The sequence below is a fragment of the Myodes glareolus genome, chromosome 5 (assembly GCF_982192425.1).
Source record: "Myodes glareolus chromosome 5, mMyoGla1.1, whole genome shotgun sequence".
Lineage (NCBI taxonomy): Eukaryota > Metazoa > Chordata > Mammalia > Rodentia > Cricetidae > Myodes > Myodes glareolus.
In genome coordinates this window covers 101,097,470-101,109,572 of record NC_142030.1, presented here as the reverse complement: position 1 = coordinate 101,109,572, position 12,103 = coordinate 101,097,470, and the positions used below count along the sequence as shown (strand labels likewise).

General features: G+C 34.9%; 1 protein-coding gene across 2 annotated transcripts in view; it reads right to left on the bottom strand.

Annotated features, from left to right (window-relative positions):
• Window positions 1–12,103, bottom strand: part of Dpp10 (dipeptidyl peptidase like 10) — a 723,175-nt gene that overhangs the window by 29,177 nt on the left and 681,895 nt on the right. For both annotated transcript variants that reach the window (XM_048443790.3, XM_085688334.2), the window contains exons 16-19: window positions 11,751–11,872; window positions 10,376–10,423; window positions 3,803–3,901; window positions 3,626–3,695 (exon numbers count right to left, since the gene is read on the bottom strand). In XM_048443790.3, the coding sequence (XP_048299747.3) occupies window positions 3,626–3,695; window positions 3,803–3,901; window positions 10,376–10,423; window positions 11,751–11,872 (339 nt within the window). The remainder of the gene's footprint in view (window positions 1–3,625; window positions 3,696–3,802; window positions 3,902–10,375; window positions 10,424–11,750; window positions 11,873–12,103) is intronic.

Genomic DNA, 12,103 nt, shown 5'->3' with positions numbered 1-12,103 from the left:
AGGGTGGAAGTCCCAACATTTGTCCTCACAGAGGGCAGATAAACAACAGAGAAAGAGGGCTTGGAGGGACACTAAAGGACAGAGAAGTCAAGCAGAAAGCAAAATGACCACCGAGAACAGAAGTACTCAGATAGGTAATCTACTGTTACAGAGCTTAAAGAGTATAAACTTCCGGGAAACAAAATAAATCAAAAGATCAGGTAAGGAATACAGTCCCATGACCTCAATGACAATTATGCTATTGATTGGATGAATGACTGATTGGTGTATATATATGTGTGTGTGTGTGTGTGTGTGTGTGTGAGAGAGAGAGAGAGAGAGAGAGAGAGAGAGAGAGAGAGAGAGAGAGAGAGAGAGACGGAGGTCTCTTGTATCCTAGGCTGGCCTCAAACTTATAATGTAGCTTAGAGGTGACCTTGGATTTCTGATCCTCTGGTCTTTCTGTCCTTAGTGTTGGGGATACAGCCTGTACCATCAGTCCTGGTTTGTGCAGTACTGGGGCTGGAAGCCAGGCTTCATGCATGCTATGCAAGCAATTTATGAACTGAACTATATTTCTGAACACCCCAATCGACTGTACACCAAGCTCTTCAGACCAAGAAAAAATTTCTGTCTCTTTGTAGACCACATCCACTGCACAAAACAGCAAAAATCAAGATGCCAAGTCATCCTCTATGCCTGACAAAGTAGAAGAAGCCTGGCTATTTTTTGCTCAGCAATGTTTAACTCGTAACTACTGAAAAACACAATCAACTATTACAGTTTTAGAAAAGGAAGTTATATCATAACTAGAAAATAGGGTTTACATTTATGAGGTAAAATTCTCTCCTTCAGTTCTAAGCAATTTCACTCACTCCCTATGCAGTGGAATTTTCCAGTTATAAATAAAATGAATTAATCCCACTTTCAGAAAAGTGACTGGAGATAATCATATTAGGCAAATTGAATCCATCTTAGATAGGCAAAAAAGGGATTAAAAACACCTTTATGTTTGTCATTGTCTATTTAGATGTTTTACCATAAAGTTCTAGAAATGATTATGTTAACCAATAGAAATTAAGACATACATTATTGGGTTATATGTGACATATTTTGACCAATTTTAGATAACTGATATCTTAAAACCTAGGAGTCAGGAATTGAGTAGATTAATATAAAATGTGAGCAGTATCTAAAGGCAGAAACTGGAGATAGAATCAAATACCTGCTTGCAGTCTTTGCTTCAGCAGGTCAGAATGTAGCAATATAAATTCCATGAGCCTGACTATACTACTTAATCTGATCTGGTAGCATTAACCTATTAAATACCTTTATAGGTCCTATATCACACATCTCATATTTATACTGTTATATTTAAATGTGTAAAATATCACTATCTTTAATAAAAGTATGATTACACTTACAACCTATTAAGCACTATCTGAAAGTGTTTATGTTCCAGATAACATTATGTTTTTATACAATTTATTAAACAACTATGATTATACTTAGAATTTATTAAACACTAAGTGCAAGTATTTATGCTCAGATAACACTTTCATTTTGTATAAATAATATGCATATACAATTTGTTGCACACTGTGCATATGTAAGGACACACTATTTGTCCCAATTTGTTTACAATAAATACTGCTTAATCCTAATTAAGACAAAGGTCACATTTGCTCTTGTGTGAAACCCCTCCCCCACTGCTATAAGCAAGCCTATACATTCATTGGCTACTCCTAGGACTGGAGAAATCAGATGTAAGTTTGTTCTGAGATATTAGAAGGAGAGGTAGATGTTGTTTTTGTCTCTCCCAGGGAAATCGTGATAACAATGACTAAGACAAAAAATATTTTATTTTCCAAGTTTTCTCATTTTCATGCAATTAATATTTTCCTCAATATGTCATATGCATATGCAAGACCTGGTGAAAGGGAAGAGCAGCAAAAGAATTAATAAAGAATAAGTGAAAGGTGCCTGAGAAAGCTACCACTAGAATTGTAGATCCCTCTGGTTATGAGGGTCAAAAAACTGCCTGAACCTGAGCCAGATCTCTCGAATCTCTACAAAATATCCCCAGTGTGAGGATAGGACACATCTGTAATCCCAGAGTCAGAAGGTAGAGAGATGTGGATCCCTGAGGCTACCTGCGCAGCCAGCCTAGTCTGCTTGGCAAGTTCCTGGCACATGAGAGACTCTGCATCCACCAAAAGAGGAAAGGTGAATAGAAATCAAGGAAGACATCTGACATTGACTGATATTGACCTCTGATTTACATGCCCACATACAGTGACATATTAGTTACATAATTAAAATATCTAAATACAGTCAGTACAAACCATCACTCCAAGTCTATAAATCATATATATTAGGGGGAACACAATGGAGACATGGAACAAAGTGTGTGATTCATTTCATTTAACCTATAAAGGTGGCATATCATAGGCTGAAATACTATGTCAGAGTTAGGTCACTTTTCTAAAGAATCACAGATAGTCAATGGCAAACTAGACTTGGAACAAAAGCAGGCTAAACTTTAGAGTCATCATCCTGAAATTATGTAAACACAGACACTTTCACATTTTCACATGCCTACTAATGTCCTGAACAAAATTCCGGAGAGCATAATGCATTGTGGACCAATATGCTACCAGGTTTCATAGCAAATCAGAGCCTTAGACACTTAAGGCTCAATGAGCATCAGTTACTATGAGATGCTATGGTCACTATGCTGAAGTTCCTATTCCCTGATATTACAAAAAGTATAAGTAAATTCAGATCTAAGGCACACCATTACAAATCTCAGGTTTCTTAAGCACAGACTTACTTTCTTTGATCACAAGGCAAGGAATATGAAATGAAAGGGTAACAAACATAACTAATTTTTTGTTAAAAATGAAAAAAAAAACATTTGTTTGTTGTTGCAAAAATACTAACCAAGAGCACAATGCTTCAATAATTATTAAGCAGATATACACAAACCAAGATGCCTGGTGACACTATCTTCAGTGACAGTATCAGATTCATTACACGGTTGAGATTGTTGAAGATTTGAACAATCTCAGACAGTATTCAATGATGGTCTCCATGAGGAACCCATATAGTTGATAACCTTCCTAGGTGTGGTGTAGAGTTTTCATCTACCTACTTGACACAAACTAGAATCACCTTGGAAGAGCAATTTTCTAAATCATGTTAGCCTCTGGACATGTCTGTAAAGGATAGCACTGTTGATTGATGTGGGAAGGCTCATTCCACTGTGGGCAGTACCATTCTCTAGTCAGGTAGTCTTGAACTGAATAATAGTGGAACAATTCAGCAGAGCACAGTTAAGCAAACAAACATATTAATGCATCTCTTTGCTTTTGACTTTGGATGTGAAACAAGTAGATGTTTGAAATATCTGACTTTGACTTTTCACAATGATGGCTGTAATTTGGACTTATTACCCAAATAAATCCTTTCCTCCATAGGTTGCTTTCCTCAAGCTATTTTACCCCAACAAAAGAAGTGAAACGAGGACAGTAGTTAGGTAAGAATAACTCTTTTGTTCATTTAATAAATATGCCATCTGAGGCACAAGAACATAATTATGAAGTCTTTAGATCTACGTATTTCAATAAAAAATTAAAATACTTACATTATTAAAAGAAGAGCATACTGGTTTTTCTCCACAAAATCTTTGGGAAAGGACAACTGTAAAGGAAGTTCTTTTAAAGAAAGAGCAAAATATTAAAGATGGAGACTCATTTAAACATAAAAGTGTAAGATTCAGAGAAAGCTGTTCTTGAAGGATGCAACATGTGCCAAACTTTACCATAGTCATCTATGTGAAGGATTCTGATTTCTGACTTGGCAAGTTTCTTCTTCTGGATAGTTTCTTTCATCATAGAGTTGCTTTCCAAGATGAAATACTCTGAAAAATCAGAGAATAAGTGTCTGTAGAGCACCCACCATGAGGTGCATCCACTTTACACCCTCCCTGCAAGACTCAGGTATCACTGTGGAGTGGGAAAAGAAAAATTGTAAGAATGAGAAATCAATGTAGACCAAAATGAAACAGTGTCTTCTGGACATGACAGATGACCAAAACCATTTCTCTCGTGAAATCACAGCAGTTGTGAGTTGTTGGACAAGGTCAATCCAGTGAACATTCCAGCATGAAGTGTGAAGGGGCTCAAAAATCCTCATCAGTAGCCAGGAACCTATTGACTGCTAATGGAGGGAGAGAAAGTTTTCTTTAAAGTGTGGCCCTGGCTGGTTGATCATGCTCTACTGGATGTCCCTACCCACGAGTATATAAGCAACATAAAATGGTCTTGGTGGTTTATAGAAAAAGAAAAGGATATGAAGTTGAAGGGATACATAAATTGTAGGAGTTAGATTTGGGCTGAGTTAGGGAGAGAATTGAGGGGTGAGTATGTTCAAAACACATTGCATGCATCTATAAAATTCTTAAAACATAAAAGCATTATGTTAGAGCATTCTGTACACCCCAAGGGATGCATAAACAGCTACCTTCAGTTCAATTACTGGAAATCAATCCACCACCATGAACTATCCTCAGGTTGCTGATATCTGTCAGGCACCGTACCAAGCATGGAGGGAAATTTCTAGTCTGTCTCCTAAATCACTACAGGGGTCTTCCAACTGAACTTGTTCATACTAGTGACTTTCCACCCATTTGTTCCAACACACTGGAGTTACCATTTACATTTCAAAATAAAAGTATAATCATACTACTACTCTCCTTTAGAATATTTAAAAGACTGCAAAGTTATCTAGCAGTAAATGAGTAAAAATTTGAATAATTTGGATACCACTATAAAGACTCAGGAAGATAACAAAATTTGGTCAGTAGGAAACAACACAGAAATGACCTACACAGCATCAGTCTCAAATGAGAATGTTAAAATTATAGCCCAACTGTTCAATATGCTGGAAAAAAGCACAAAATTGTATGCCAAAAACTAAACATGCAAAATATGAGATATGTGATAATTATAGACTAAGAGGAAAAATTTCCAAGTGAGACTTACAGAATCTATAGAATATTAGATGGTTCAGAATACATTGATGAACTGGAAAATGTAACAAAATACTAACAATCAGTCAAAAATTTAAAAATTTAACTGACAGTCTTGGGAGATGACTCAGCTGAGAAATGTCCCTAAGCCCCTCCTTATCTCTTCCTGTACCTCTCTATCTGGCCCTCAAAATTCTCTATAGCTCATCTGATCATGAAATCTGCCCCTTGATTTAAGGTTCAACTTTATTAGCAGTGTCAGAGTATCAGTGAGAACAAATATCCCACAACATTTCCATAGATCTGATTGAGTTATGACTTCGACATATGATCGCATTCCCAATAAATTTCTGCTTCTAAAATATTTTCCTCAATAACAAAAACTGTGAAGAATGTGCTATTTGACCTTTCTAAAACTCAACATTATTTAAATTTTGAAACATTTTCAAAGAAATGATCAAAATTATTCCATAGACAATATTTTAAAGTGTAAATTTATGTTTCAAAGAGTTAATCACATTTTTATTTAGCTATTTAATAGTGGCCCATAAATGTAGCCATGTGCATACCAAGGCACACACGTGGAGATCATAGGACAACTTTTGGGAGTCCTTTCCTTCCACCTTGTATGCCTGGGAATAAAACTTGTGAGCATGACAGCAGCCACTTTTGCCAACTCAACAGTTTCACTGGACCTAAAGATTTAAATTTTTGTCCTCTATAATCCATTATCATTAACTATTTGTACTCTAAGCACTAATATAAAATTATAATGAATAGATAAAAACAGATACTTTTTGCATGTACAAGGTTCCAGTGTCACTTGACAATTAAAGTTTGTTAAATTTGTCTTTATAATTCTAAATACACATCATATTTAATAGTTTGTTTTATAAAGGTACATTAATTTATTGTACTTTAATTAATACTTTAGTAAATTAATAAGAACATCGAGAGGGACCAATGTGGAGGTATTATAGTACTAATTTCATATAGCTTATTATAAATTACCAGTGGGGAAAAACATAATTACAAGTAGACTAATTATATCACTGTAATAACAGTTGGAATTTTTCTATTAAATTAAATTGAATTAATTTACTCATGAAATAAATGTCTCTCTATGAGCACAGAGAACTAAATTGTAGTTAAAAAAACAAATTTAAGAAAAATTTAAAACATTTTAAAATGGTATCGGAACACCATAAATTACAATAAATTTAGAAAATAGGTTTAGCAAAAATGACTTGTTTTTGACAAGTGATTTAAAGGTGGGGTAATACTAAGACATCCAGTTAAGTGTGGAGATAAGAAAGCAAAGAGAAAATAATGAGAACAGAAAATTTTGAAGGAAATGAAAAGGGGGATAAGAATTTAGAAAAGAATAAAAAGGAAGCAATGAAAAGAGATGCAAGACACAGAAAAGGCAAAGGGGAGGCTGGGAAAAAAGAGACAAGCAAAAGAAACAGACATACCTAAAAGCAGGGGAGGAACAGGTGGTGAGGGCAAAGAAAGTGACAGGAACCCTAGCCTCATGATTTATCTACCAAAATTATGGCAAGCTGAGCCACCCAAAATCACACATTAACGGTATTCAGAGGACAGAAAATGGCATTAAAGGGGGAAGCCTCCAGAGCAGAATGCTATTGGCAGTGTAAGCAGAGGAAATATGCAGACAAACAACTGGTTTATTCCCTGGTCCTTATATGGGATGCACTGCTTGTCCCAGTAATTGAATACAGAAACTACATGCCCGAAGACTGAGCTATGGGATGCACCTGTCCTTGTGCCACAAACCTTTCAAACAGTGACCGTCTGCAGATGTTTTTCACTGTGATACATCTGGATAAATATGGACAGTAATAGAAGAAAAGGTGTCTCAGACATTAGCCATGTAGAAATGTGGTGTTTATGCCACATCTGAAGTTCACAGATATTTTAATGAAGGTTTCTTCTTTATTATACATGGAATGTATGTTCAGTATAGAGTATTTGAAAAATATTAAAACAGAAACAACAAAATTACCTGAAAGGTTCCCATATAAATGTAAGATAAATGCAAAACGTCTGAATATCTGAATTCAGACAATATCCAAAATACCTGTGTTTTATCTTTGTTTTGTTTTTGAAATAGAATCTTATCATCCTAGGTTAACCTTAAACACACTATGTAACTAAGGATGACTTGAACTTCTGATCATCTTACCTATACTTCTGGAGTGCTTGGATCAGAGGAAGGAATAGCTACACCCATGTTATGGGGTGCCAGTGATTTTATTTCGGACTTTGTGTATGCTAGGAAGGTATTCTAAAACTTTAGTTACATCTTCTCAAAATTTTATGTAATTTATGATTACCTATATCTTTGCTTTATAAATTAATATTCAGATTTACTTATTTAGCTTTAATTAACAAAAGAGATAAGAAAATATAAAAGTTTGGAGGCTGCTGATTTTGTTGTTCCTAAATGTTCATTGCTCTTTATATTCCGAGTGGAAAACCATGAGAGCCTCTTCCTGTAGTCATTAAATTAAGGTTTTGTGTTATTAAGTTTTAGGAAAAATATTAGATGATATTTTATTTAATCTGTTTTCTATTGCTTTCCTTGTTGGTAAAATAGTTTTATTTTTCGTTTCCCAATTTTCTTCTCATGCCATATTTTACTGCAGGTGGCCCAAAGAACAGTTGAGACTGTCTCATATATGCTTTTATTTTTTCAGCCCCCAGTCTCACTTGTCATTAAATACAACCTTTGTGTTCCTAAATAATTGTCCATTAAACAAAAACCAAGCATCTGACCTCTGTCTACCCAGTCAACTAAAAATTGTACCTCTTGACCGTGAGGCAATCATAATTGACTTTTTGGTGCAATATTAGCAATATTTAGTTACTTTTCAGGAGAAATGCTCTGTAACAGTGGAATAAAATTAAATCCATATCTCATCAAGAATGTTCTTTGATTCACTTTTTGACAGAGGTCAGATATGCAATGTGACCCCAATGTCAACTATCAGATGTCATAGGTCATAAACATATCTCCTGTTGTAAGTGTTTTTGTCCTTTTGCTCCAAGTAAAGTAACCCTCACTATTGACTATTAAAGTCCATGTTTCTGCTCTCACAAGGTGATGATGGAGTCATTTCATACAATGATTTTGTATCTGCAAAATTAAAGCTTTTTGCTGTTTGCTTAACTCCCCTGAAGTTGCTATAACTATTTCTGCTTGGATGCTGCATTTTTAAGTAGGTTCTCCAAAACTGATGATCTGATTACTGAAATGTTTAACATTAAGTGTAGGCATGGGATGCTTTTAGACATTTGCTATTTCTATGAATTATGCATATTATAGAATTTAATCAAAGCAGTAAGGTGATTTAAATCTAATTCAGTATATAATACCTTCACTCTTACACACATTGCAAATGACTCTATGTATGCACAGAAATAAAAAGATTCTCACTGTCCAAAAATAATTATCTTTGCTATGAGTAGTGAGCAGATCCAATTATTTATCACATCTCCTTTAAGATATATTTTGAAGACGAGAAAAAAGGAGCAAAGAAAAATTGAAAAAAATGCTGAATTATCTTTCAGCTATACAAGAAAACAACACAAATTCAGGATCTGTCTTTGTGGGAAAAGGTGACTAATCTCTATATGGTACAATTTGATGAACATGGACTGCCTTTCTTTTCTCAGAATGGCACATGTCACATTTACACATTTACATCTGTAGCCCCATCTAATGAAGATTGCTATTTCAGTAAATGTGACTCAGGATAAAACCATGACAGAAAAATATCCTAAGTTCAGACTGCTTCATTTTATTTCTGGCTTTATTAAGTATTAACATAGCTCTGTCTAAGTCCTTTTAATCTCTCTGTGACTCAGTTTCTTTATATGTAAAAGAAAATAATAAAACATTATCTCATGGATGCTCTCCGACTTAAATGTGTCAACCAGTAAACATTTACTGTTAAGATAATATTGCTTATGGTGAGGAAGAGATGCACAGCGATCAAGAATGAGCACTATTTATGAAGAAAACCTGAGTTCAGTTCCCAATACCCACATCATGTAGTTCCTGCCCCCCGCCCCCGTAATTCCACTTCTAGAGGATCTGGCACCCTCTTCTGACCTCCACTGGCACTGGAACGCACATGGCATACATTCATATCCACAAAAATAAAATTAGATTATACAGAATATGATAAATCATTAGAGCATAAGAATTCTGACTTTGTAAATTTATGAAACAAAAGAAGAAAATGAAGAAGGAAGACAGGAATGAAAAGGAATATAATATATGAATTCATTCAAAGATCAGCTCAACTGGGAGATGGAAAGATGATTCACAGTTAAGAGTGCATACTGATCTTTCGGAAGATCTGCATTTTCTCCCTTTTCTTCGTAATACTCACACTGGACAGCCCACAACTGTCTAAACCCTGTTCCAGAAGATCTAATGCCTTCTTTTATCCTTCATGGGTACTTACGAACTCATATACTGTAAGTGCATACACTAGGTATACAAAACACAAACATACACATAAAATAAAAATGAATCAACAAATCTGTAAAAAAGGTTGACTTAATCATATAACTTACTCATTCACTCTATTTTAAGTTCTTTAACTTTTAACCATCTTATTAGTGAAACCCTAGCCTCTCCTACATTATTTGATAACATGGGTGGCCAATCAAAAATAAAGTTTGGTGGATATATAAATGAATAACCAAGAATATTCACACATAAATATATATATATATATGTGAATATATATAATGATATCTGTATACTTCATACAAATAAAATAAATAAACCACATAAAATATTTTATAATTTTTCAAATATTTTATGACTATCTCTGAGCTTCATATTACATTAAGCAAAGGATTAAACATGTTTTCTCTTCCCAGAAATAGGGAAACTCATGTGCCCTACCCCAAGACAAATAAGCAAATAATGTTTTCAATATAAAAAGATATATGTATGATCTTTGAAGTATGACAATTTCTATAAAAGGTATGGGACGGGACATAACCTACACAGGGCTCAAAAGTGATTCAGAAACTGCGAGGCAAGCCGGTGGGAATGCACACAACTGTCAATCTTTCTTTATTGGGTGTAGGTAAAGAAGGTGTCAAGATCTAACATAAGCAGTAACATGATCAGACCACTATTTTTTCTGTTTTATTAACATAAATAAAATCAACTTGAAAGCCTCAGAAAGCATATGCTAACGATCCCATTGAAGAATTCCTAGAATGCAAGACACCAAGAATTAAAGCAAACAAAAACAAAACTTTGCTTATGATCGAGGCCAAACATAATTTTCCAAGCTGTCTTATTTTGGTACTCACTTGATGGGTTATCTGTCCTGTGGAGACTGACCACTGGGACCCTTGGACCTGGAATTTAAAAACATACATATATAGGTTTTTAAAGACATGTAAGGTGACTGGAAAGAAGGCCGACTGGGTAAAAGTTCTTGCTGTCAAGCCAATGGTGGAAGGAGAGAACTGACCTCCACATATGTCTCATAGTATGTACTCATACATGATACACACATACACAAGCAAATAAATAAACATAATAAGACATCTAACTAACTCATGCTTATCATGAAGACTATGTGGCAGAGATCCTTTTTCCACATGGAAATATTTTACATCTAAAATACAATAAAAATAGAAACAAAATAAATAATTTATGCTATTCATTGCATTTCAAGGAGATGCATGAATTTCATTTCATATCTGAGAAATACAGTATCACAATAAAGAAAAAATGAGTCTTTTTAATGCTTCCTTTAAAGATTTTCCTAAACATATTCATGTAAGGCTATGGCATGATAACATAAGATGAAAGAAGGGAAACAGGGTGGAAACCACTGCTTGGCATGAAATGAGAGAGAGCAGAGGAGGTGAGTTCCTATCAGTTCCCAAATCCTTGTATACACTGTGTGAGCAGATCCATTAACGTGTGCGCAGGGAGAGATCAAGGACAACCTTGAGCGTACCTCTTCAGTTGCCATTCACTTTTCATTTTCTTGAGATAGTGTCTCTCACCAGCATGGAAATTGCCAAGTAGGCAAGGCTGAATACCAGCCAGCTCCAGGTATCCAGGTATCCCCTGTCTCTCTTTCCCAGCACTGGAATTGCAAGTGCATGCCATCATACTCGACATGATTTTTTACGTGACGTCTGGGGACCAAATTCAGGTTTTTGTTCTCAAAAGGAAAGCATTTTACCCATGGAGTTAGCTCCTTTTTCCATATTTATCCTAAGTCTCTTCACCTTAAAATTGCTCATTAGGAGGAAAGCAGTTGCTGTTTTTCTTTAAAGACAGATTATTATTGCACTGTGATTTTGTCAAAATAATTGTCTACCTCTTTAAATTCCCCAAGTTCAGATGTTCCTATAGATTATGATTGTACATCCACTTTAATCACTAAGGATTTCTATTTGAGGGGATTGGAGAGATGTCAGTAGTTAAGGGCATATATTGTCCTTGGAAAGAAGCGAGATCCAGTTTCCAGTTCCCAACTTTAGTAACTCACAACCACCAACTCCAGCTCCATGAAATCTGAAGCCCTCTTCTGGTCTTCTCTAAGTGAAACAGCAGAATAAGCATGGAATCTCAGCAATTATCAAATTTATAAATACCTACAAACAATAAAACTTGTCAAGTCAAGTAGATGGAAGGGATCCTATGGAAAAGCATATACTATCTAACCTTCACAGAATAACAAGAAATGTTGGTTCATGGGACTGAAGCTGGCATCAAAATATGTGCAATCATCTTTCATAAAGTTGCATGAGATGCAATCACGATTTAACGGTCCCTCGGTAGAAGCACTGAAAAAATAAAACAAAAATGAGAAAATTGTTAATATAGCCACTTGAACTTCATGGCATCAACATTAAAATATAGTCAAACAAAAAAGTTGCCTTACTTATCATATGGAAATATCTTCTAACTTGTGAATTATCCAAAACATACAAAATCAATTTCCATGTTTAAAGTTATAACATAGATGTTTTTCTTCTGGGGATAACATTAAAATTATGATATGTACATATAAGTTG